We start from the raw sequence: 27835 nt of genomic DNA on the forward strand, positions 1-27835 counted from the left end.
AAATGCACTGTTTCCAAGAAACCTTTTGGCCAGATACCAAAATGTGTACACTTATGTGAATAAGCTGGCACATTTGACATTCTAATTCAGCAATCTTTTCTTTCACAGTTAAAATTCTGCTTGTCCTGCAGGGTGAATTTAACTGCATAATGCCGTAATGTTCATTCCTTACCTTCCCGACAGGTGGAATGTGAGCTACTACCAATTTTCCTGGAATACTGAAATTGTTTTCTCACGATATAGCTAAGGGATAGAACTTAAAAGTAGAAACTGAGCTGGTTTCTGGTTTCTGCTGCAGGCTTGACTCTGTTAGCTCCCTAATATCTATAGAGATTTCATTGGCTTGAAAATACAACACATGATCCTTCTGTAATGCTAACATTCTCCCAGGAAACTGCACTAAATTGTCAAACTTTGTTTATCACCTGCATTTCCATGGGAAAAGACTTTGCTCTCAGTAAAGAGTAATTCACTTTCAAAAGCAAAGTTTGTTCTGTGAATTCCTATTTCAGAATGCCACATGTGACAGGATATTTCCTCATTTAGAGCCCAGGGCTTTCTTCTCATCTATCAGCCTTTCAAAACATAGTAGGATCTACCACCCAGCACTTTACAAAAGGAATTTTGACAGCAAGTAATTGTAATTCATCACTTAGTGGAAAGGAAGAAGGGAATGAAACATTTGCCATGATTCCCTCCACATGGCTTATTGTCCTCTTTCTCCTGCACAGTGCTTTGCAGCTGCTGGGTAAGTTCCCTTTGTGGGTCTCCTCTAAAGAGTAAATATTAACGGTCTTCACTTTGTTGTTAGGCATTTTGATACTCTTTGGTGTAGAGTCTGTCTACTCTTTCTTTGTTATTAACCTACAGCTTGCAGGGAAAGTTGCAGATCCACACAGGATGCAGGGAAGGCACAGGGCTTAGTGCAGGGGTGGGGAATTTAACGTCCAGGGGCCAGATGCAGCCCACAATTTGCATGGATCTGGCTCCTTAGGCTTGAGGCTCCTCCTCAGCGTTGGGGGGGCCGAGGTTGCACTCCAGGCCCCCTGTGGGGCTGAAGCACACAAAATCCACTAGCTTGGTCCCACCTGGGCTCTGGTGTGAGAGGGAAATGTCAGGAGTGTTTTTTCTTCTTTTCAGCTGGGAGCCGCATTTGTGAGGGTTCATTTTTTTGCTTCTCATTGTGTGCAGCCCCCAGCTGATTTTTTCTGTGAGTCCAGCAGCTCCTGACCCAAAAAAGGTTTCCCACCCCTGGCATAGTAAGATAGCAGTAACATGTACAGAGAGTGAGAGGACAGGAATTTTAATCCTGAATGTCCAACAACCAGATTATTGATTGTTATGCAAATCACTTTTCCTGTCTTCCCTTGCCATTAAACTTCTAGTGCAGTGATCACCCATAGTACAATTGCTTTGTGGAGCCATTTTTTTCATGGAAGCAGTTATCTAGGTCTCTCTACCCTCTTTGAGGAAGAGACTAAGGGTATGTCTACACCACAGAGTTTTGTTGGAAAAAGAGCCATTTTTCTGACAAAACTTGAAGAACATCCACACTGCAATCATGTTCTTCCACAAGAAAATCGAAAGAACAGAGGGTTTTTTCTGGCATTCTACGAGGAAGAAGCCTTTTTGCGAAAGAGCTTTTTCAGAAAGAGGCATGTGTGGACGGGGAAGAGGGAATTCTTTCGCAAGAAGAGGAAATAGGAAAAAGCACAGGTGCCCTGGTGACCATCCCGTCCATAACAATCACAGCTTACATGCAAGAGAGTATCTATTCGCTCTGGACGTTCACTTTTCGATGCACTTTTGCAGTATGGATGAAAGAAGCCTACAGTTTAGACATAGCCTACGAGAGCAAGGAGTTGCTCCCTTTTTCTGCCCTGCAACATTAGGCTGGGTTCTCATTTCTGATCTGGTCAATGTGTTTACAGATGAAAGAATAAATGTAGATAATAAAGGGCACTTCGACACTGCAATCAGAGATGTGAATTCAGCTTAGGGAGGAAGACAGTGGATGATGGGTGAAATGAGACTGAATGAGGAGCAGGTGGAGAGTGGGACTGGTAGGGCAAGGAAACAGGTAACTTCAGCCAGTTGAAGGAGAAAGGAAGTGCAGGAGGGAATACAGCTCTAACAAAGAGCCGGGATGCATAGAGGATAACTGGGATAGGCTGGCTAACAGCCTGGGATAAGAAGCCAAAGAAGAGGAGGACAATTAGAAAGGACAAGGAGACTGGGGAAGGAGACTGGCTTGGGGAGCCAGCAGGAACAGGGAGCATGGATGAGGATACGTGACTGGAGACTGGCAAGAGATGGGGGATACATCAGAGGGTAGTGGAGGGAACTGGGAAGAGCTGGATAAAGAAATCTGGAGCTTGGGGTTGCCATCTTCCCACCTGGATGGACCAGACATGATTGGCATCCAGTCAGGAAAGTTGGCAACCGTAAGCCTGATGGGGGTGAATTGGACTGGGAGAAACTGGTAGAGAGTGTCTGGAGAGAGAGAACAGGACTTTTACAGCAAGGAGACTAGAACTGGGACCAGTAGGCCTAAGGAGTGGGGGACTGGGCCAATTAAATGAGGAGAATGGGACTGAATCTAGGCATCAGCATTAGGACATGAGATTCAGGGTTCACGCTGGGGGGCAAAAGACTCTGTGCCCTCTAGAGCACACGCACCTTCAGCGCCTGAAATGGAACTCAAGATCCTTCAACCTGACTGTTTCTCCATTATCAGAGGCAATTGCCTGTGGGCATTGGTGAGCATGAGTGACAGAATCTGCCTAAAAAATGATAGCTCATCTGAAAGTTCAGCCTTCCCCTTTCACCTCTGTTTAAGATTATCTTAGATTTTGTGAGCAAAAAAATGCATTTAAAACATCCACCCTCCCTTACAAAAAATATAAAAAATTTAAAAGGCTATAAAAATATACACTAATAGAATTCAACTCCTGTGATTTTAGTGTTGCCTTTGCTTTAGAATTGATGGGATTTTACATTTGATATCATACTCTGGGAGACTCTAACAGATTTTATATGTTTCTTCCCTTTCCAGGTGACACAGAAAAACTTTGGATTACAGATTCTTTGACAGGTTTCCACTATCAGGTTAACTCCCAGCCACTTGTAACATGGCATCACGCAAGGAAAAGCTGCCAAGAACAGAATGCAGAATTGTTAAGTATCACAGAGATTCAGGAGCAAACATACCTGAGAGGTAAACTAACAAAATAATCAAGAATAAAAACTCAAGGTGAAATCTTGGCTGCCTTAAAGTTAGTGGAAAAACTTGCATTGATGTCAGTGGGGTTTCACTCCCTGTGATCCTTCATTTTTTGTGTCTGATTTAAGTATATCTCAATAGTCTGAAGAACTTTTCCAGTGAGGCAGCAGCATTACATTTCATTTGAAAAGAATGAACTCCCCATTAGCCTGCAACACAGGAAGAGTGACCATAACCCTTTTGGTAAGCATAGGCTATAACATTGACTATAACAGTTGACTATAATAGTTGGTGCTATCTTGCATTCCAGAAAAAACAAGAAATGACATTCTGGTTAGATTTTGCATCAGGTCCTGGTGGGAAGGTTGTCTCCACATCCTATGCTTCCTCCAATTCCTGTGCAGGAGTAGCTATTGTCTGATCCACAGGAATTTCCTGTAATCTTTAGGATCCAAAGATTTACTGTAATCTTTAGAACCTATGAAGGTAATTATCCTAACATGGGTGCATTTTCCATGCTTAAACTTCCAATAACACTAATAGAGTTAATGTTTTAAGCTCCTTGAAGAATAGTTATAAAGCCCATGAAAAAAAGCCTTAATTAATCCCTCCCTTTTGGAACTGGACCAAAAGAGTAGTGATGATTCTTTAATGTACTGTGTTTGTAACTTTTTTGCTTGGTTTAAACCATAGACACTCTCACAGGATCATTTTGGAACAGTTCTTACTCTAATAAAGAAGCTTTGGTCATCTTGATCTCATCAACCTTAACCAAGTACTGAAATGAAAAGTTAATTTATTCTTTTTGTTAGCCAGAAATCTCAGTAACCTTGACACAGATATGCTCACGTATATAGTCTGTTCCAATTTTCATCTATATAGTTTAATAATGGAAAAAGTGGTATTTTTATTGACTGGTTCTGTCTGAAGAAATTTAAGTTTCCTATTTTTACTACTTTTTGGTTCAGAGTTTCATTTAATTTCTTTTTTAATTTAGAGATCACTAAAAATATTGATTCTGCTCTTTGGATTGGACTTAACAGTTTGAATCTCAACAGTGGATGGCAGTGGATTGGTAGCAGTCCTCTCCGATATTTGAACTGGGCTCCAGGTAAGTAAATCTATTCATAATAATCAAAATTGATCTTCTGCTAGTGAAAAGTGATATAGCTCCATTAAAATCACTGATTTACACAAATTGATGGTTGGGCCCCATCATTTTTAACAGTAAAATTCTCAGGTGCACATTATATATTTCAACGCCACTATTTTTTATCATTTTAAGCATAGAATTTGTCCATAGAAAATGAATATTATTTGGAGTTAATAATCACCATATAGACCTGATCCTAATTTTTCCTTAAAAATGTAACCCCAAAATGAACAAAAATATAAATCAAAGTTTCCAAGACCAGCAAAATATTTAGGAAATAAATTCATTGTATCTTCTTCACACCTTCTAAATACTATCCATCATTAGAGTCAAGCTGATAATTTATGAAAAGTTTTCAATAAATTTTATTTAGAAAGAAGGGGGCTACTGCATCCTTTCTAGCTTATGCCAGTGTAACTGGAATAATGCAGTAGAAATCAAGCTCTTTGGCGCTTACTAGTCCATTACATGTTTTCTATTTTTTATTTCTAGGGACAATTGCATGAAAACACAATTGTAGCTTATGTGTTCATTTGCTTTTTATCCTTTTCCTTGATTAAATCCATAGTCCAATACTTGTGCTGAGGGATGACTCGGGGCGAGGGGGTTCCAAGCTGCTTCCACGAAAGAAGCTTGCCCATGTGAGCTTCCAAAATAAGAAGCCGCTCGCAATAGATTGTTCAGATGTTTCAAATATGGTCGGTCATGTGAACTGCTAGGCTTCTTCTCAATGGGACTGGACTATACCCATGGGCTCTGCTGGGCTCATTGAGGTTGGGTCCTTCTTGATTAAAGAACAAGAAAAATTAGCAGATCTATCTCCCAAACGCCTCTCACTTGTGGCACCAAAATAAGACAACATTCATAACAGCTTGTGGGGAGAGAGAAGGGTAAATCCACACTTTCTTATATGTCCAATGAAGTCATTAACAATGTTCATTTAAATGATCATTACCGGGTATCTGCAATAACGCCTCACAGAAACAAATGGGGCAGTTGTTACCATTCAGAGCTATTGCTCCAGGCTTTCAGCAGACTCATCTCTCCAGTTTAGGCCAGATCTACACTAAAATTAGGTTAATACAAGCCACAATGAGTTGGTTGTGCATTTGTCTACATTTAAATTTGTGTCCTCCTAATGTAAGTGTCCTGTTATGGCAAGACAAGTACACCATCTCCTAGATGCATCTGAGGAAGTGGGTTTTTGCCCACGAAAGCTTATGCTCCAACACTTCAGTTAGTCTATAAGGTGCTACAGGACTCCTCGCCGCTTTTGCATCTCCTAGAGTGGCATTTGAGCCATGATCAATGTACTGAGATCAACACAGCATGAGTGTGGACATTGCATTTCTTATGTTAATCCTAATATAGTCCTCCAGCAGCTGTCCCACAATGCCCAACACTGAGTGCTTTGGTCACAACTGTGAACACCACTGCTCAGGAGCCATTTTACTGATTGTCCAGCTTGGTGGCCACACCTACCAGCTCCTACTGTTTTGTGTAGCTGCCCAGCTGACTATGCCAGCCATATACCCTAGTCATGCTCCAGCTTGTAGTAGACAGGAGATGTTGGATCCCCTGGGCCTCTAGGGAGAAAAGAGGCTGCACAAGCACAGCTATAGACTAGCCATAGAAATGTGGACATCTATGAATACATTGCATGGGAGATGCAGAAGAAGAGGAATGCCAGGAGAAAGCAAAGGACTTGCATCAGGCATATCAGAAGACCATGAAGGCCAACATTTGATCCACTGCCAAGCCACAGACCTGCCACTTTGCCAAAGTGCTGCACGCCATACTTGGCAGAGAACACACCAGCACCCCACGTACTGCCACCAACATTGCCAAGGAGCCCAAGCCATTGGGCTTTGAGGAGAACAGTGTGGAGAAGGAGGAGGAAGAGGAGCAGAGGTTCCAGCGATGCTCTTCACAGAACCTTTTTGAGACTCCACTCCAGTCAGTCCCAGCAGCTGAGCACAGGCAAGCCTGGTGCTGAGGAAAGAATTCAGGGTAAGTATGTAATTGTATTTCTCTTGCAATGGTGTCCTGATGGCAACTCCAACTTAATTGGACACAGCTATTGACTTTTTTCTTCGTTGACTTACACTAGAAGAGGTAGCAATACCACAAAGAGGGTACATCTAGACTACCCCTCTCTGTCAACAGAGAGATGTAGATTAGGTATGTCGAAATTGCTAATGAAGCGGGGATTTAAATATCCCGTGCTTCATTAGCATAAGCATGGCCGCCGCTTTTTTCAAAATGGAGCTTTTTTGAAAAAAAACCCGGCAGTCTAGATGCTGATCTTTTGGAAAATAAACCCTTTTTTGAAAGATGCGCCACAAAATGGACCAGTACAAATTGGCATCTTAAGATAATAAAGAGGATACAAGCCCCCAGGGGTATAAAGATGGGTCCAGCGGCACATTTACTCTGAGTGTCAATCTACTATCTATCTGCTGGTCGGGATTGGTGTTTGACCTCCCGAGGTTCCAAGGGGACACCCACCTTGTATTCGTCTTTCCTAGGAATTGAGGGACCAGCCCTGGCCTGACACGCTGGAGTCAAGAGGCACAGAAGGGGGTAAAAATTGTACCTGGATGTGGTCCTTTGTCTTAAGTGTACACATAGGCCGTGTCCAGACTCAGGGTTTTTTTCGGGAAAAGTAGCCTTTTCCCGAAAAAACTTCCCCTGCATCCAGACTCAAGCCGCGTTCTTTCGAAATTATTTCGAAAGAACGCGGCTTTTCTTTCGATGGCGGTAAACCTCAATTTACGAGGAAGAACGCCTTCTTTCGAAAGTTCCTCTTTCAAAAGAAGGCGTTCTTCAATGTAAAGAGGCCGTCTTCGAAAGAGAGCATCCAGACTCGCTGGGTGCTCTCTTTCGAAAAAGCGGATTTTTCTTTCGAAAGATCCGCCTGCAGTCTAGACGCGATCTTTTGAAAGAGGCTCTTTCGAAAGATGCTTTCGAAAGAGCCTCTTTCGAAAGAAGCCTGCAGTCTAGACATAGCCATGGACTTAGAGCTCTTTAAAGATTAAGCTGTCACTTGGTACCATTGTTTCTATTTTCTATCTTTATTTCTTTGTAACTATTTTTTTTAAATCTATATTTGCTAGCCGTTAAGAAATAGAGTAATAGCCATTGTAACCATAATGTCTGTATTTGCTAGCAGTTAAGAAAGAGAGCAATAGCCATTGTAACCATATGCTTTTATAAGTCTTTTTAATAAACCTATAACTGTTTAAGTTTTTAACCTGACTCCTTCAGTTGCTGTAACAGAACCAAGCACAATTTAAAAGAACTTCAGCCGGTCATAAGGGACAGGTATAGGAAGAGCTTGGGCGTTTGGATTTGTGTCACTCCCAGGTGACAGATCCGTTGGGGCATCTCTCAGTCTTTCCTAGACTGCCTGCTGTGAAGGAATCTTGTATTCTAGCAGCTAAAATCTGAGATGTAATAAGTTTTTTCTATAGGCCCAGGGCATCTGTCAGGACGGGATCCCGGTCCTAGCAGTAAAGTCACGGACATTAAACCTCTTTTCAGCACACACACACACACACACTGCCCTGACCGTCGGCTGACTGCCACTTCCTGTGGAGGATGGATGCAGAGGGAGCACACTTAAAGCAAGGGCCCGTGAAGTGCATGTGGATTGCACGCAGCATTGTGAGAGCCGTGCAATTCCCTCTGCATCTAATTGAAGCACTGCTCAGTCGGCACACCCCACAACTTCTAGTTATGCAAGCACAGTTAGCAAAACTACCCTATCCTGGGACACCATCTTGATATGACAATCTTGCAGCCCACTGAGATGGAGGGCCAGTCATGAGGCCTACTCACTAGCCTAGGTTGCCCCTTACTGCCCTATATTCATAATGTCATGAAAACAAGCAATTCCTGCCTCATTTCTTTCACTCCTTGTGGCTGAATTCACTATGGCAGGAGCTGTGAGTGGTGCCATGCACAAGACTCACAGCTTAAATATCTTTAAATATTTAAAAATATTTAAACAAAATATTTATATCTTGTTTAAAACTTTGGGGGAGCCAGGGAAGGAGTTCTGAATCTTAACTTTCACTTTCAGTTGTAACTATACAGACAATGGTGTCTCTGTGTGTTTAATCTTCAGCTTATTGCTATTGGGGGGTTCCCCTTTCAAACCTGCAGAATGCCAGAGCCAGATTAGGAAAAAGAAGAGGATTCAGGAAGGCGTACGTCTTCAGTGAGATTCTGAAAGAGAAGACTGCATAGGGGGTGGCCAACTGCTCGAGATCCTGGAAATTCAAAAGGGCACAGGGTCCCTGGCTGCCATCACTGCTACTTTGGCAGTAGCAGCAGTCAAGTCCCTGGGCCCTTTAAATTTTGATCAAAGCACCATGGTGCATTCTGAACAGTTCTGATGGCTGCCTTAAGGAGGGAGGGCACGGTGTGCTCTGGATGGAGCTGAGGCCTGGCTGGCCCCAGGCCCACCCCTTCCAGGAGCATGGAGTTGGCCTAGCAGGGCCAGCAGCCTTTCTGAGCCCCAGAGCAAGGCAGGTGGGAAAGGCCTGCTCCTCGCTCCCAGACGGAGCGAAAGGAGTGGGGATGGAGGCAGCTGGCCCTCAGCACTGCCTAGACTTCAACATGTACCCTCCAGCCCTTAGTGCTACCCAGAGCATGCTGCACAGTGGTCTGGCAGCAAGTTAAAGACTCAGGAGCTCCAATCCCTGTTATATCGCTGGGCCCCTGGACAGTTGCTTCCTTTTTCCCTCCAGTGGCAGTCCTGGCTGCCTTCCATCACTTTGCCCAGGGACCTGGCAAGTCTTTGTTCTCCCCTCCTCCCCCCTGCCCGCTCCCGGTGCTGCATCAGACAGGGAACAAGGTGCCTGGGGCAGACAGGAGAAAGGCTCAGAAGCTGGAAAGGGAGATGCACCAGAACTGGGACTTCTCTGGCAGCAAACACAGATGTGGCAGATTCTTGTGAACATGTAGATTCAGCAATTTTAGACTTGCCTCCTTTTGCAAGAGGTGAGAGAAATGCATTATAGCACACCTCTACAAATCCCTCAGCATTCCCTGTGGCATCAGGGACCACATCCCTAACCCTGTTCCTCCACCCAAGGGGACAACCACAGCTCCCATAGCCTGATCTGTGAAAGCCATTCCAGCTCTGTGTAGGTAAATGGTCATGAATGTTTTTTCTTTTTAGGCTCTTTTCCATTATTTTTTAAATTTTTAATGTATTTGCTTTTAAATTGCACAGAAATTCCTTTGTATTCGTTTTATTTCTTAATAAAATTCTATTATTTGGAAAATAATGAATTTTTATTAGTCCCTAAGGGTATGTCTACACTACAAACTTAGTTCGAACTAACAGTCGTTAGTTCGAACTAACTTTCAAAGGCACTACACTAGCGCTCCGTTAGTTCAAATTTAATTCGAACTAACGGAGCGCTTAGTTCGAACTAGGTAATCCTCATTCCACGAGGATTAAGCCTAGTTCGAACTTACTAGTTCGAATTAAGAGCTGTGTAGACCCTTAATTCGAACTAGTGGGAGGCTAGCCCTCCCCAGGTTTCCCTGGTGGCCACTCTGGCCAACACCAGGGAAACTCGTGTGCCCCCCTCCCGGCCCCGGACCCCTTAAAGGGGCACGGGCTGGCTACAGTGCCCGTGCCAGGTGCAAGCCTGCCAGCACCCAGCCAGCAGACCCTGCACCTGGCACGGATCGAGCCACCCACCTGATGCCCCCCAGCCTTCCCCTCTTCCCGGGACCAGGCTGGCGGCTTCCGGGAGCTTGCCCGAGACCGCAAGAGTCGGGCACCCGGCAAGGCTAGTGCAGACATCGTGGACCTTGTCCATGATCTCCGCACTAGGCACAGGAAGGTGGCCATCTAGGGCAGGAGAGCTGCCAGCCTGGCCACCCAGGAGCAGGTGTGCATGAAAATCAAGGTGGTCCAGTGAGACCCCCGACCCTGAGCCCTGAGCTTACAATGGCCGTCCTGGGTCAGACCAAAGGTCCATCTAGCCCAGTAGCCTGTCTGCCGACAGTGGCCAACCCTAGGGACCCTGGAGGGGATGGACCGAAGACAGTGACCAAGCCATTTGTCTCGTGCCATCCATCTCCAGCCTTCCACAAACCTTAGGCAGGGACACCACTCCTACCCCCTGGATAATAGCACTCCATGGACCCAACCTCCATGACTTGATCTCACGTCCCTTTAAACTCTGTTCTAGTTGTAGCCTTCACAGCCTCCTGCAGCAAGGAGTTCCACAGGTTGACTCTTTGCTTTGTGAAGAACAACTTTCTGTTACTAGTTTGAAGCCTGCTACCCATTCCTTTCCTTTAGTGTCCTCTAGTCCTTCTTTATGGGAACTAATGAAGAACTTTTCTGTATGCACCCTCTCCACCCAACTCCTGCTTTTAGAGACCTCTATCCTGTCCCCCCTCCGTCTCCTCTTTTCTAAGCTGAAAAGTCCCAGTCTCTTTAGCCTCTCTTCATATGGGACCTGTTCCCAACCCCTGATCATTTTAGTTGCCCTCCCCTCTCCCAGCCTCTCTCTACCCCTCTCCCACCTCCTTTTCCCAGTCTCCCCCAGTTTTGTTCAATAAAGACAGATTCAATATTTGAACACAATTGTCCTTTATTTTGTACATCAAGAAGAGGGGCTAGGGAAGGGTAAGTGGAAGGAGGTGAGGGAGAAATGGGGTACGAGCCCCCTATGGGGAGGACTGGGCTGGCTCTGCGGGCTTCTGGGGGTGGAAGCTCTCCTGCAGCCCCCCAATTGCCCCCTCTCCTCAGATGGCAGCCTGCGGCAAGTGCAGCCGGTCTGATGGCCGAGTGCTGTGATGTGCCCAGTGTGGGTAGTCCAGGCAGTCCAAGCCAGGACTGCTTTGCAAGCGGGGCACCCCTGAGAACTGTCTGTCCGGGGTGGGGGTCGGGACCCTTTAAGCGCAGCCCTCGGCTAGCCTGAGACAGCATCTCCATGCTCTAAGTCCTCCTCTGATGCCCTGCCAGCACTGCTTCCAGCCATCCTTAACCCCGGTTCAGGGTCCACTTAATGTGGACATGCTAGTTCGAATTAGCAAAACGCTAATTCAAACTAGTTTTTTAGTCTGGATCCGTTAGTTCAAATTAGCTTAGTTCGAATTAACTAATTTGAACTAAGTTAGTTCGAATTAACTAATTTGAACTAAGTTAGTTCGAATTAACATTGTAGTGTAGACATACCCTAACATATGCGGCAGAGTACTTAGTTCTAAAGGCACCTGCTTACTTGTTGCTGTACAGTGACACAACTCATCGGATTAGTGACAACCACATTGTAACAGTCAGAAATGTATAGCAAGCAGAACAAAATTAATAAGTGCATTAAGAGTGTTACAGATATGCAGCAAACAACACATAGTTCCTAAGAGATCCCAGAACAGCAGGGCTAGGGACAGTACCGTATACTACATTGTATGACTCTGGCTCACTGTTAAAGTGCTTTTTCAAAGCTACCCTGAGACATATAGCTCTATTTTGTTATTTTCTAATAGCCCTTGTGTTTGGCTATTTAAATTAATCAAACAGCTGCTCCACTTCTGTCTTCTACCCAGGTGGCAGCTTTTCCTAGTTGGCTTCACAGATATTATGCAGGACATACCAGGCAGCTATAATCACGGAGATGTTTTTTCACTCAGTTTGAAAAAACAATGGGATTTCCTCTTCCAACTACCAAAAATGTACTCTATCATTCTGTACCTGCAGAGCCAGTAGGTAAATATTTCCTAGCCTGGCTGGTGTATAGCTTCATGAGCCAAGAAAACAAGGATTACTTAGGTGTTCCCAGGATCAGTACTGGCATTTCAACATTGTCAAGGGTTATTTGCCAGCCTGGAAAGAAAGTCCCTGCTTGTAGTTTTCTCAACAGTCCATATTTTTAGTGATGTGAGCATCATGCACCTTTTCTCATGGCCGGGTTAAGAGGGGGGGCTAGCCAGGCAGTTGCCTGGGGTTCCAACCTATGGGGGGTGCCTGATTGAAGTTGTAAGGGAGGCTGCGCGCCCAGGGGTGGGGCCGTGCATGCGCCAGCCGCCCGCTGCCCAGGGCGCAACTATGTCTCAGTCCAGCACTGACTGTTCTAGCCAGTCAACCCTGATGTCAGCTGAGCTTTCCTGGTGATTCACTAATGCTTGCTTAACCCTAGAAAATAGCTCTTTCTGTTGATGTACTCTGTGGCAAGGTGGGCTGGTGGCAAAACAAGGATAGAAGTGTCATCTGTTGCTCCACCAAGGTTCGGGAACCCCACTGCTGCAATCCTATCAACCACATCCTATACATTGCTGAAAGTCACAGTCCTGTGTAGTAGAAGATGATGAATGGTCTTGTAACCTTGCATGACAATGGCCCCTGCAGTAGATTTTCCAACTGCATAGTGCTTTCTCTTTGACCTGTAGCCATCCGTCACTGCAAGTTTCCACAGTGAAATTACCATTCACTTCTCAACTGTGAATGCAGTTCTCATGTTGGTGTCCTTTGCTGAATGGCTGGGGTGAGCTTGGCACACAGCCAGGCAGGAATGTGGTCTTGTACATCCAAAAGCTCTTCAGCCATGGCTTATCTCAAGCCTGCACTATGATGCAATCCCATCAGTCGGTACTCATTTCTCAGGTCCAGAAGCAGCACTCCACCATCTACAGCTGCTCTGTGAATGCCACCATCAATTGGCAATTGGTTCCTCCCCTATATTCTACAGCTGACTATCCTCCAAAAAAGCATCATGTTTGCTGCTGATTCAATGGTTCTGCAAATACTGGGGGATCGTGCATGCTGGACTTGCAAAGCTTATGACAATAGTGCAGAGTTGCACGTGCTTTGTGCTTCTGTCAGAGATGGTGGACAGCAAGGAACATCTCATGGGTTTGTGGGATTTTTCAAACAGATGCAAAAGTGTTGACTAAAGGATTAGAAAACTTGCTTTATATTGATACACTCAAGAAGCTCACTCCATTCAGCTTTACTAAGAGAAGGGTAAGATTACCATCTCTATGTATCTACAAGAGGAACAAATATTAATAAAAAGCTCTTTAGCAGAAAAAGTTACTTCGTAATCCCATGGCTGGAAGATGGAGCTAGACAAATTCAGACTGGAAATAAGGAGTAACGGTTTAATGATGAGAATAATTAACCACTGGAGCTGTTTAGAAAGGGTGATGGTAGATTATCACAAAACAGTTTCTAAATCAAGATTGGCTGTTTTTCTAAGAGATCTGCCCTAGAAATCACTTCGGGGAAGTCTATGGCATGTGTTATACCAGAAGTCAGGCTAGATGGTCACAATGGTCCCTAGTGGCCTTGGAATCTATTCATTTTTCCCAGTTTGAATAATCTGTGCAACTGATTGCAACTGATAATCTGTGTCTAGTAAGTTTAACAATCATAAAGGCAAGAGAGATCACGATAAATTGTTTCCGCTGGTGACATGATTTTGCACGATTACATGGAGATTCTATTTCATTTGTTTGTTCAAGGAAGCCCCTTTCCAGTCCCAGGTAAACTCTGTGCAGTGCTGAATCCCAGAAGAGCTTCTACATGGGAAAATCAGGCATGTAATGAGAAACATGGCTACATTTGTAAAAGGGAAAATTCCACTTTGGAGTCCCTCAGTATACCCTCAGGTAAGTTTGTCAGTTTAAGATCAGGTCATTTTATGTAAAAATTGCAGTCAGCAAAGATGTGCAAAGGATAAAAATGATATATGTTTTGATAGGTATGAAATTACAGACATTGTTTTTTAGCCAAAAGCAATACTTTTCAAACACCTGTGAGTGTATATACATGCCTTTGTGTACAAGCAGGAAGACACATACGATTTTCTATATTGCTTGGTATAAAAGGGCATTATTCTATCCTTATATTAAGTGCCCAGTGAAGAAGTTCATTATTTCATTCATCTAAAGCAGTGTGGCTACATATTACATAACTAAAAGCCATACTGAGAAGGTGACAGGAGCCAGAGACCTAACTGGCATAAATCATAATTATTTAATTTCATTGTCCTAATTTGCAGATTCAGTCTGTGATGACCACAGCATGCAGTGCTTCATAATCATTTGAACAGGATCAGTAGTTTTAATTATCCACATTTCTGTATTAAAGAGCAGCCATGGGCTACATTGTACATTTCCTTGAAGTACATTTGGACTTGATAGATTGGACTTGGTGTCTCTGTTCAAATCTGGGTATTTTACAATATTTAGATGTTTAATTTATAAGGAACCATATTTAACTGATATTCAAGTTTAACATATTTAATATTGATCATATTTCAATTTTACTAGAATGTTCTTGAATTTCTAACCTCAAATTCCACCTATATTCAGCTAAATTGCCTGTATTTTATACACAATAACAGAAAATGCTGCCAGTCTTATTTACTTTGTTCTCCTTTACATTGCTTAAAATCATTTTTATTTTAATTTTAGATCATGCTCAGTCTATTATATGCCCTAAGGGCTGGTTGCCATACACAGGTCACTGTTATATGATTCATAGAGAGCCCAAGTTATGGAAGGAAGCTTTGACATCATGTAAGATGCAAGATGGAAATTTGGCGAGTATACATAATATTCCAGAGCACAGCTTTATAGTTTCTCAGCTTGGCTACAGTAAGTATTTCTACAGGCAACTGTTTTGTCCACAGTATTGAGAATGAACAGTACTGCTAAAATATATAGTCAAAGACCAGATCAGACTTTATAGGTACTTTTTACATAGACACAGAAGAATATTTTTGTTTAGTTAATAAGCAAAAATGGTGTAGAGTAGGAAAGGAAAAATCCTTTATCCCCTTATGTGTGCCAACCTACTTTCTTCAGTGCATAAGGAGTGTGAATTTTGTGTCTCCATCTCTAGTCCCATGCATTGCAGTGACCTGTGCCTAGTGCGGAGATCGTGCTAGATTCGAACTAGCGGAGCGCTTAATTCGAACTAGGTAAACCTCATTCTACGAGGACTAACGCCTAGTTCTTCAGTGACCAAGGTCTTCTCAATTACACCTCAATCCAGCAAAATATTAGCTTTAAACACTGCAGGAGTCCCATTAAAACTAATTCATGCTTAAAGTTGAGTATGTACGTAAATATATTGCCCTGGTGAAGCAGCAATTAGGATAAACAGACAACTTTGCCAATTCGTACAAAAAATGGACTATTGTGGTGTCAGCATAAGCTATTTTAGTCTGTCTCTCTCTCTCCCTCTCTGTCTGTCTGTCTGAGAAACTACCAAGGTTGCCCTTCCATTTGTTTCATGAATCTGCAGGAGCTGGTCATGGCAGAAATATTTCCAAAGAGTTTCTGGCCTGTTAACATTTTGCAAATGTATTTTTGCTTGTGGAGCCTAATGAGGAACATATATTTTTTTCTGAAGAGAAGTAGGAAAGGTGAACAACTTCACTGAATATGTGAAAGACCAACCACTAGCACCACCAGTGCTGGATTATGGGACAGCACGGGGATAGCTGGCCTGGTCCTGTAGTTTTTCAGTCAAGGGCAGACCTCTATTGTTGAGAGGAATGCTATTGCTCAATTCCAGCATCTCTAAGGCTACAAGGGTATGTCTACACTACAAAGTTAATTCGAACTAACAGCCGTTAGTTCGAGTTAACTTTCATAGGCCCTACACATACAAACCAATAATTTGAACTTAATTCGAACTAGCGGAGCGCTTAATTCGAACTAGGTAAACCTCATTCTACGAGGACTAACGCGTAGTTCGAATTCGGTAGTTTGAATTGAGGGCTGTGTAGCCACTTAATTCGAACTAGTGGGAATCTAGCCCTTCCCAGCTTTCCCTGGTGGCCACTCTGGGCACCACCAAGGAAACTCTTCTGCCCCCCTCCTGGCCCCGGAGCCCTTAAAGGGGCACGGTCTGGCTACGGTGCCCATGCCAAGTGCCAGCCTGCCAGCACCCAGCCAGCAGACCCTGCACTGCACGGCACGAGCCAGCCATCCGCTGCCACCCAGCCCTCCGCCTCTTCCCAGGACAAGGCTGGCGGCTCCCAGGAGCCTGCCCAGGGCCACAAGAGGTGGGCACCCGCCTGGTCTAGTGCGGAGATCGTGGACCTCATCCAGGTTTGGAGGGAAGTCTCCAATGTCCACGATCTCCGCACTAGGCACAGGAAAGTGACCGTCTAGGGCAGGATAGCTGCCAGCCTGGCCACCCAGGAGCAGGTTTGCATGAAAATCAAGGTGGTCCAGTGAGACCCCCGACCCTGAGCCCTGAGCTTAGAACAGAAAAACATAAGAATGGCCGTACTGGGTCAGACCAAAGGTCCATCTAGCCCAGTAGCCTGTCTGCCGACAGCGGCCCACACTAGGTACCCTGGAGGGGATGGACCGAAGACAATGACCAAGCCATTTGTCTCGTGCCATCCATCTCCAGCCTTCCACAAACAGAGGCCAGGGACACAATTTCTACCCCCTGGCTAATAGCACTCCATGGACCCAACCTCCATGAATTTATGTAATTTCTCTTTAAACTCTGTTATAGTTCTAGCCTCCACAGCCTCCTGCAACAAGGAGTTCCACAGGTTGACTATTTGCTTTGTGAAGAAGAACTTTCTGTTATTAGTTTGAAGCCTGCTACCCATTCATTTCATTTGGTGTCCTCTAGTCCTTCTATTATGGGAACTAATGAGGAACATTTCTTTATGCACCCTCTCCACATCACTCATGCTTTTACAGACCTCTATCATATCCCCCTTCAGTCTTCTCTTTTCTAAGCTGAAAAGTCCCAGTCTCTTTAGCCTCTCTTCATATGGAACCTGTTCCAAACCCCTGATCATTTTAGTTGCCCTTTTCTGAATATTTTCCAAGGCCAAAATATCTTTTCTGGGGTGAGTAGATCACATCTGTACACAGTACTGAAGATATGGCGTACCATAGTTTGATACTTTCCCTCCTCCTTCTTCCCCTGGCTTCCCCCTTCCAGCTCCCTCCTCCCAGTTTCCTCCTCCCCTCTCCCACCCTCTCTCTTCCCCTCTCACACCTCCTTTTCCCAGTCTCCCCGAGTTTTGTTCAATAAAGAGAGTTTCTATTTTTGAACACACTTGTCCTTTATTTTGTACATCAGGAAGGGGGGCTAGGGAGGGGTAAGTGGAAGGAGGTGAGGGAGGAATGGGATACAATGGGGAGGACTGGGGTGGCTCTGCGGGCTCCTCGGGGTGGAAGCCTCCCGATCGATCACCCCCCTCGGATGGCAGCCTGCGGCAAGTGCAGCCGGGCTGATGGCCAAGTGCTGTGATGTGCCGAGTGTGGGCACTCAGAGCATTCCAAGACAGGACTGCTTTGCTGTCCCTCATCAAGGTAGACAAGCAAGCAGGGAACCCCTGAGAACTGTCTGTCCGGGGTGGGGGTCAGGTCCCTTTAAGCACAGCCCTCAGCTAGCCTGAGACAGCAGCTCAATGCTCTAAGTCCTAATCTGATGCCCTGCCGGCATTGCTTCCGGCCAGCCTCAACCTCGGTTCAGGGTCCACTCAATGTGGACATGCTAGTTCGAATTAGCAAAATGCTAATTCGAACTAGTTTTTCGGTCTAGATGCACTAGTTCGAATTAGCTTAGTTCGAATTATCTAATTCAAATTAAGTTAGTTTGAATTAGTGCTTTAGTGTAGACATACCCCTAGTGACAGAGAAGAAAGTCTGGGGAAAAAACACCATATTCCTGCCTTTATTTTATTGCTTTACATTATCAATAAAGTTTGTCAAAAATTGTTTGTATCCATCCTCTGCCATCTGCAAAAATTTAAATGCAAGATTTTTGAAGAAAGTCTAAGATTTAGTCATGTGAAAATGTAGGTCAGGTTACCTCTCACAGCAGAGAGGGAAGGAAGGAACAACCTGAATTTTCGCTAAAGTAGGAAGACAGCGCTCTGGGTATTATAACTCAACTTTCATGATGGCAACCTCACTCCAGGCATGAAAATACACAGTTACTGTACAAACATCATTAACACACCAACCATTTTTACCTTAGAGCCAACTGAAGAGCTGTGGATTGGACTGAATGCCCTTAAGATTCAACTGTATTTTGAATGGAGTGATGGGACACCTGTGACATATATCAAATGGCTACGCAATCAACCCAGCTATACAAAGAGGCAAGAAGATTGTGTTGTTATGAAGGGACAGGTAAAATAATCCAAATATTTTTCATAGATCTATAGGCTGGAAAGCAGGAAGAGACCACTGTAGTCATCTAATCTGATTGTCCTGTATAACACAGCCATAGAACTTCCCCCAAATCATTCTAGAGCAGATCTTTTATTAGACAAACATCCAATCTTGATATTAAAATGTCAGTAATGGAGAATCCAGGACAACCATTGGTAAACTGTTTCAAGGCTTTATTAACTCTCACTGTTAAGAATTTATGCCTCACAATGATGCTTTTCAGTACATAATTCAGGGTCAAATTGCCATTCGTTATCAGCCTGATTCTGAAATGCACACCCAATGAAATGTACACAAAACCACTTGAAATTTCACATCCCAGATTTCATCCTAAAATAAATGTTCATATTAGTTTGGGGCCAATAAGACAGGGCATTCAGAAGATGTATGAGATCAAAAGTGAAAACATAATGTTTTTCTAAAGTCTCCTAAAGATCTTGAACTGGAAATTCCAAATTTGTTTTGTTGTCATGGTCATAGCAAGAAATGGAGCCTTTTGGAGGCTCATGGTGCTTTATTCAATTCTACATGTGTACTGCATACTTGGTTTTCTAATCCACCAGACCATACTCTAGGGAAATGACAGCTTCTGAGATTATTCCCCATCTGTAAACCTGAGATATCTATATACCCGCTTAAGGCTGTGGACATTTTAAAGTCTATAGTGCTTCTGACTGCCTGATCGTGCTACCTTAAATATTTTTTAATATGGGATAGGATTATTTTATTTTGCTTTGTATGTATAATTTCCTAGGTTTAAAAAAACCCAGACTCAAAAGATATACATTTTAGGCTATGGAGTATAATGGACTCTGCCTTTCAACCAGAATGGGTTGGAACCACTAGTTCTAGAGCACAGGCCACAATCAGTTGAGCGTATCAAACAACTGGTAGCAGTAACAGGCTCTTATTCTTTATGTGAAGAAGACACACGAGAGAGATGAGACCCACACTTTGGGTGTGTCTAGACTACATGCCTCCTTCGACGGAGGCATGTAGATTAGCCAGATCGGAAGAGGGAAATGAAGCCGCGATTAAAATAATCGCGGCTTCATTTAAATTTAAATGGCTGCCCCGATCTGCCGATCAGCTGTTTGTTGGCAGATCGGGGCAGTCTGGACGCGATGCGCCGACAAAGAAGCCTTTCTTCATCGGCACAGGTAAACCTGGTTTCACAAGGCTTACCTGTGCCGATGAAGAAAGGCTTCTTTGTCGGCGCGTTGCGTCCAGACTGCCCCGATCTGCTGACAAACAGCTGATCGGCAGATCGGGGCAGCCATTTAAATTTAAATGAAGCCGCGATTATTTTAATCGCGGCTTCATTTCCCTCTTCCGATCTGGCTAATCTACATGCCTCCGTCGAAGGAGGCATGTAGTCTAGACACACCCCTTGTTACCTGGGGTGAATAGCCATTTGCTAACAGCAGAGGAATGTTGAAACTGTGATTCCTGGAGGATTCTGCAAGGGAGTGTTCTCTACCAGTTACAAATCCCTATTGCTCAATCTCTGTGTGCCAATCAGTCCCTGCAGCGCCTCTCTGGAGCGTGCCAAGTCCAAATGGAGAAAATAGATGCCAAATACTAATGAGTCTGTATTAATCATGTGAGTACTGACAGTTTTCTAAAGCTTAACACTTGGCCAAATTTGATAAGCTTTCGTAATGATAGCAAATGGCACATACCAGGGCATCGGCTGACAAATTACAAGTCTCCGCGTGGCAACTCTTGTGATTTTATCAGAAGCCTTGTTACACTCAATGTTTTTCTTAAAGCCCCAAATTCTGGTATTAAAAGGGTATATTAAAATAGTAGCTTTTGTATGGAAACACCCCCGTCCTCCCCGACCACCACCACCACTGTTATGATTCTGGCTCTCCTGGTTTCAGAGAAAAATTGATAGTACGAAGAGAGTGGACCATACTGGAAGCCAAAAGGCCAATAAAAGGGGCACAACATTTTTGGTGATTTTTTAAAAAACTCATGATTTTTAAACCACTCTCATAATTTGGGGTGCCTCATTCATGATTAATGAGCATTTCGGATTGGCAGTACTCCACAGCATGAAGCCTTTGGATTAAAAGACTGTATGAATTGTTTTAATATTGACAAAATAACATCCTTTTTCCCCCTAATCCTATTGTGAGAAACAGCTGAACTTTTTTTCCTGAAACTTGAAAAAAAATCAGCTTGAGGCAAACACTTATCAGGGAAATACTGAAGAACACAGAAATGAAGAAGTTTACCTAGTGTAACCTGTGGTCTGTGAATTAAATATGGACCATCAAATCTCCATTTTAATCCTGGTTCTGACACTGGCTCGCTGAATAACATTGTGGGATGAATTGAGCTTCTGGGTTCAGCATCTGTAAAAGGCCTCAAGTAGGCGCTGAGGAAGTGGGTTTTGCCTAGGAAAGCTTATGATCCTATAACTGTAACGGAGCCCCAAATCCTCTCATCTTTCTCTCTTGCTCAGGGTTCCACTTACTCTTCTTGCTTTAGCCTGAGTAGCTGTTCTGGGGGAGAGGTTTGTTTGCTTGCTTGCTTGCTTACTTGCTTGTTTGCTAAAAATATTTTACCCTCCCTCTCTCTTTAAAATATTTGAGCCTGCTTACAAAATTTTAAAATACATATATATAATAAAATAGAAGACCCCGATGGGGAGCATAAAACTTGCTAAGACACCTTTAGAGGAGGGACACACACACACAACCTGAAGAAACAATAAAAGCACAGGTAAAAAGGGTGGCTTTAGCCTGGCGTTGAAACTATACCAGAGTTAGTGCCAGGCAAATGTTCTTGGGGAGAGAATTCCATAGCCTAGGAGCAAAGGCAGAGTAAACCCTGCTCCACACAGATGTTAGCCTTATCTCTATAAGTGGAGGAACACAGAGCAGAGCCTCCCCAGATTACCTTAATTCCTGGGCAGGTTCATACAGGAGGAGATGACCATTCAAATACCCATGTCTCAACCCTTTTAGGGGTTTATAGGTCATTACCAGGACCTTGAATTGTGCCTGGAAACATACCAGAAGCCAGTTTAGCTGCCGGTGCACTGGCATAATGTGCTCCAAATAGCAAGTGTTGGTTAAAACTCAAGCCACCACATTCTGAACCAGTTGAAATTTCTAAAGACTTCAAAGGCAGCCCCATGTAGAATGCATTGCAATAGTCCAATCGCGATGTGATAAGAGCATGAATCACCATAACCAGATGATTCTTACTCAGAAAGGGTCGGATGTGGCAGAGGCTGAGGAGGGAGCTATGGCTTCACCTACGCCTTGTTTCTTTCAGCTTTCTCATTCGTGCTAGTTTAATTCGTGTAGCTTGATAAAAAAATGCAAGATAATAAAGCACCCCAAACACCACAAATAAATACAAAAGTCATTTCAAGTGGACTATTTTTCAGAAAAGATCAAATGGTTGCCAGTTCTTAGGTCTCCTTCATAAACATACCAAAAGAAAATTAATCCAATTAATTACCAAACAATGTAATAAATGGTTAAAATGTAACATCTAACATCAACATTCATACAGATTATAATTTCTTTTCAGTGTGTTTTTCACTTGCTCTCTCACATAATTCGCCAGCTTGCAACAAGTCTCCTGCTCATGAGTATGACATAGTTATACTCATTGGGGCACCTTCAAGGCCGCATTACTCTAGTCCAACTCATTTCACTGGAGTTACAATAGCATAGAACTGGAGCAATGCTGTGATGAATCTGGTGCATCACTTTTTGATGTGATCTACATTTATCAACCGATTCATGCAACAAACTTATTCATAAATGATCTGGAGAAAGGGGTAAGCAGTGAGGTAGTAAAGTTTGCAGATGATACCAAACTGTTTAGGATAGTCAAGACAGAAGCAGACTGTGAGGGACTCCAAAAAGATCTCACCAAACTGAGTGATTGGGCAACAAAATGGCAAATGAAATTTAATGTGGATAAGTGTAAAGTAATGCACATCGGGAAAAATAACCCCAACTATACGTACAGTATGATGGGGGCTAATTTGGCTACAACAAATCAGGAAAGAGATCTTGGTGTTATCGTGGACAGTTCTCTGAAAACTTCCACACAGTGTGCAGCGGCGGTCAAAAAGGCAAATAGGATGCTAGGAATTATTAGGAAAGGGATAGAAAATAAGACCCAGAATATCTTACTGCCCCTGTATAAAACTATGGTACGTCCACATCTTGAATACTGTGTACAGATGTGGTCTCTTCACCTCAAAAAAGATATTTTGGCCTTGGAAAGGGTTCAGAAAAGGGCAACTAAAATGATTAGGGGTTTGGAATGGGTCCCATATGAGGAGAGGCTAAAGAGACTGGGACTTTTCAGTTTAGAAAAGAGGAGACTGAAGGGGGATAGAATAGAGGTCTATAAAATCATGAGTGATGTGGAGAGGGTGCATAAAGAAAAGTTCTTCATTAGTTCCCATAATAGAAGGACTAGAGGACACCAAATGAAATGAATGGGTAGCAGGCTTCAAACTAATAACAGAAAGTTCTTCTTCACAAAGCAAATAGTCAACCTGTGGAACTCCTTGTTGCAGGAGGCTGTGGAGGCTAGAACTATAACAGAGTTTAAAGAGAAATTACATAAATTCATGGAGGTTGGGTCCATGGAGTGCTATTAGCCAGGGGGTAGAAATTGTGTCCCTGGCCTCTGTTTGTCAGAGGCTGGAGAGGGATGGCAGGAGACAAATCGCTTGGTCATTGTCTTCGGTCAACCCTCTCTGGGGTACCTGGTGCTGGCCACTGTCGGTAGACAGGATACTGGGCTAGATGGACCTTTGGTCTGACCCAGTACGGCCGTTCTTATGTTCTTATATTCTTATGTTCTAAATTAAAAATGAGCAAGGACACCAGCTTTCTTGGGGTAAGGAAAGAGGAAATCAACAGTTTTCTAAAGATTATAAATCCCTCTTTCTGGACATTCTTTTCTCTCCCCATCATGTTCAGGATGGATATTGGGCAGCCAATGTTTGTGAAAAGAAACTTGGTTATATCTGCAAAAGGACACCCTTAGCCCAAGCTCCCAGAGAAGAGGAGGTAATCCATCCAGGCTGCCAGAGAGTAAGTATGAATTTGATTATATGGGACTCTGTAAAGATCATTTAGCTTATTGAGTTTCATGCTCTTTGAAATACTTTGTCTTTTATGGTGACCTCTTCCTTCTATTTAGTAATTACTTTTGAAGGAGCTTGGTGGTTTTTCCCTGAGTGAGCTGTTGATACACTTATAGTTTTTATTCAGATGCAAATATAGTCTGAATTAATTTTCCATTTATATGAACACTTTCAATTCCTCCATGCCCTCTCCTTTGTAATGGAGTCCAGTTTCCCTTTCAGTATATGGATATACACAGACCCTTTTGCTTAACAAAAGTCATCAGAACATCCTATGTTTATTTTAGGCTCTTAGACCAATTGAAAACCCATAATGCTTAGCAAGTCTCAACTGTCCCAAAATCCGCTTGTTTAATCTATGCCATTTTTGGGTAAACCTCAGTAGTAGACTTAGGAGGAACAAACCTCAGATGGATCACAAGGATCCTTCTCTGCAGTCAGATAGCTTTGGTTATAGGTAAGTAATTTAAATCATTTTTGTAATTCAAGGTTGTGGAGCCTACAGTTCTTGAGCTACATATACCATAAATTACCTCTAAGCAGCACAAAGTCAGCACATTTGTTCCTCTAGGGCTTGTAACCAAGCCTGCAAATCTGTGTAAGGCCACCCTGATCAGGAAAGACAAGATACTCTAGGAGTATCATATTAACGTAAAAGGGCAGAAGGAAAAGTTGGGGCAGGTGACAGCAGCCCCTTGTAGACCTCTCTGCATCATCACCTGAATAATAACAATACTGATCTCCGTAACAAGTTAATAACAGCCCTGCCTATGTGTGGTTAGCACAGTCTCTTTTCTCTATTTTCTCTATGAAATTTTCTCTCTCAATCAATTTCACATCAATATTTAGTTATATGTAAAGGGCAGAACGCAATCAATATGTTAGACTGTCAAGAACTCATGTGATTGCCTGATGTTTGTCACAGGGCTGGTCAAGACATGGTTTTCATTGTTATTTGGTTGGACATACATTTGTAACATTCTCAGAAGCAAATAAGACATGTGAAGGAAGCAACGGTTACCTGGCTACTGTTGAAGACAGGTATGAACAATCTTTTTGTTCTTTTAAAGTTGTACTAATGATAGAAAAAGCACTGAGGGTTCTACATTTTAAAATACACCAGAGCTTTCCTAGTGCTGAGCCAAATACAAAGGATCTACATGGGAAAAATGAATGCCTATGTATTTTGGGGTTTTCTACAGGTTTGGTAATGGTATCCGGGTACTTCCCAGGTAAAATTAGATTTGCAGAAATGGTCCCTCATGAGCTAAATGTAGTCTTCAGTTCTTCTCCATTTACTACTCGTAGGCAGACTTGCCTCCTTCTTTTCTTGCTTCCTTCCATCATCTTCTGAGATTTCATTCTGACTCTTGATGTGCTGTTTCTAATATTAACCACATCCTACAGGTCCATTATCATCTCACTTTCAAAGGAGTCACACTTCTTGGATTTTAACTTTCAAGTGTAAATTTTGATTTGGTTTACTGGTTTTACCATTTTACCTGATCATTCTTTCACGTTGCTTTCATGCCTGCTTCTGCTTCTATGCAACTCCCTACTTTTTTGGATGCTCTATCTGTCATTTCACAAATCCTCCCTATACTCTTACCAAGGACTTTCAAATACTGTTTTTCTCCTTGTTTTGAGCTTCTCTTCCTTTATCTCTTCTCATTTTTTAATCCAATCATACATAAACTATGCTTCCTGGTTCAGATTTGGCTTATGAGAAAATGGTAGTGCTCATATCTTTCAGTCTTCAACAATGCCAGTCAGAATGTGTGACAAGTGACCAAAATGTAGAACACATTGTGTGTTGTACATTGCGTCAAAATTGACAATTTTAATGTTTTAATTCATAATAGATGGATTCAAATACTTGTAATGGTTTATCATTTTATTTTAATTTTAATTCATAATTGATAGGCTATAATATAAACTGCTTTTTGCCAACAAAGTGCTGAGTCTGCAAAAACGGTGGCCATTTTATGCAAATTAAGCACAGGATATTGAAATCCCCGCTTCATTTCCAATGTCGACCTGCCTAATCTGTATCCCTCTGCTGACAGAGGGATGCAGTCTAGACATACTCAGAATGTCTTATTGTACAAGAGGAGAAGGAATGGTTCCAGATATGCCATAATTATCATGCTTCCTTACTAATATCAGCAGCTGAATTTGTTCAAGGTATAAATTAATAGACTTAAACCAACCATTGTATCAACTTTTAATCAAATTTTCCATTCTGAATGATTTCATTACAAAGAAAAACCATGATTAAATCATGGTAGAACATTGTCTTTAAACTTTATTTTCTTTCACAGAAATGAACAAGTCTATCTGATTAGTCTGATTGGGCTGAGGCCTGAAAAATATTTCTGGATCGGTCTTTCACATGCAGAGGAACAAGGGACTTTCAAGTGGGCCAATGGTGAAGCAGTTCTGTTCACTCACTGGAACTCAGCAATGCCTGGTATGCATTGCAATGCTGTACAATATGTGCTGTCTGTAGTGATGACTGAATATTCTCCAGTGCCTGGTAGGTTAGACAGGATTCAATCAAGGGCTCTCTTTTGTATTCCTTCAGGGGAGTAAAGGGAGTAGTAAGGAGCAGGCTAGCCACAAGAATATCAGTGGGCTGCTACTCCCTGTCCTATGCTGTTGTGTGAGCAGGGACTTTGAAGGTCTGCTACAGGGGTTGACAGGGCCTCAAAGTTTTCAAAATTGTATTATAGCATTAATGGCTGACATAGTTCATCACACGGAAGAAATTAGTGCTTGACATTAGTGGCCAGACAATTAGACTGGTAGAGTGCTTAAGGGAAAAATGAACGAACAGCAAATATGGTGATTAATAGACTAAAAATAATCTCACAATGGTGGGAAAAATGACTATTAATGTTCACCTTTTGTAAGGTTTCTCACCATTTGGTAGAGATGGGCTCATGGATTAGTTAATGTACCTCTGCTAGTGTTCTTTGTATTAATGAGACGTATGGCATTGAGACCCAGATTTTTAAAAGCACGTAAGCGTTGTTGCACTGTGTCAAAACACCTAACCATTTAGAAGCATAAGACTTGCTTTCAAAAGGGATTGAGGCACTTTGGGCTCAAAATACCATGTGCAGTTAATGGAATTTATTCTTTTAGATGCCTCCTAAGTGCCTTCTCAGTTTTGCGTTGCAATGCTGAGCACAGCAATTCCTATACACCATTAAATACCTGGACCCAAGTGTCTATGCATCTATATTAGAACTTCCATCCTTTGGCTTATTAAAAAAACAACAGATTGGAATGGAAATAGAAGTTTAATTTCTTTAAGAGCAGAGCAGAGTCCCAAGTTCAGAGAAATACATAATTTTCTATTAACCTTTTAAAATGTATTTTATGTATTGTGAAGGAGGAAAGTCAGGCTGTGTTGCCATGGAAACTGGGATTGCAGCTGGATTATGGGATGTTCTTAGTTGTGAGAAAACAGCAACATTTCTCTGCAAGCAGTTGGCTGAGGGTGTGACACATCCTCTGATTCCTTTAACATCTCTTGCCCCTACGTGTCCTGAAGGCTGGGATTCAAACAATTATATTAGCTCATGCTTCAAAGTAAGTATTAAACTTTGCCACCTCATTGACTACACACTGTGCGTCCCCTGCATTGGGAGTTGAAACTGGCTCTCAGTCATTCCCTAATCTGCATTGTGGCGCAGAACGTTCACTTTTTGGAGACCCCATTTCACAACACTACTCTCAACCCCAAGGCTACGTCTAGACTGCAGGCTTCTTTCAGAAGAAGCTTTTCCAGAAGAGATCTTCTGAAAAAACTTCTTCCGAAAGAGAGCGTCCACACTGCAAAAGTGCATCAAAAAAGCGATCTGCTTTTTCGAAATATAGTGTCCATTAAGTGGGGATGCTATCTCACATGTAATCTGTGATTACTCTGGATGGAGTGGCTACCAGGGCACCTGTGCTTTTTTCCTCTTTCCTCTTCTTTAGAAAGAACTCCTTCTTCACAGTCCAAACATGCTTTTTTCCGAAAGAGCTCTTTTACAAAAAGGCTTCTTCCTCATAGAAAGAGGTTTACCAATGTCGGGAAAACCCCTCTGTTTTTTCGATTTTTTCGAAAGAACGTGATTGC

General features: G+C 42.9%; 1 protein-coding gene across 2 annotated transcripts in view; it reads left to right on the forward strand.

The window, feature by feature from the left end:
• Positions 1-464: 464 nt before the first annotated feature.
• The window catches only part of LOC102445414 (macrophage mannose receptor 1-like), a 67374-nt gene continuing 40003 nt past the window's right edge, over positions 465-27835 (forward strand). Inside the window, exons 1-10 of one of the 2 annotated variants that reach the window (XM_089776722.1) lie at positions 465-748; positions 3056-3217; positions 4221-4334; positions 13872-14018; positions 14826-15008; positions 18376-18530; positions 23540-23653; positions 24632-24747; positions 26028-26176; positions 27104-27303. In XM_089776722.1, the coding sequence (XP_089632848.1) occupies positions 688-748; positions 3056-3217; positions 4221-4334; positions 13872-14018; positions 14826-15008; positions 18376-18530; positions 23540-23653; positions 24632-24747; positions 26028-26176; positions 27104-27303 (1401 nt within the window). In that variant the 5' untranslated portion in view covers positions 465-687. The remainder of the gene's footprint in view (positions 749-3055; positions 3218-4220; positions 4335-13871; positions 14019-14825; positions 15009-18375; positions 18531-23539; positions 23654-24631; positions 24748-26027; positions 26177-27103; positions 27304-27835) is intronic. The other variant, XM_006119500.5, reaches the window with a different exon arrangement.

This window comes from Pelodiscus sinensis, chromosome 2 (genome assembly GCF_052426305.1).
Source record: "Pelodiscus sinensis isolate ZL-2025 chromosome 2, ASM5242630v1, whole genome shotgun sequence".
NCBI lineage: Eukaryota > Metazoa > Chordata > Testudines > Trionychidae > Pelodiscus > Pelodiscus sinensis.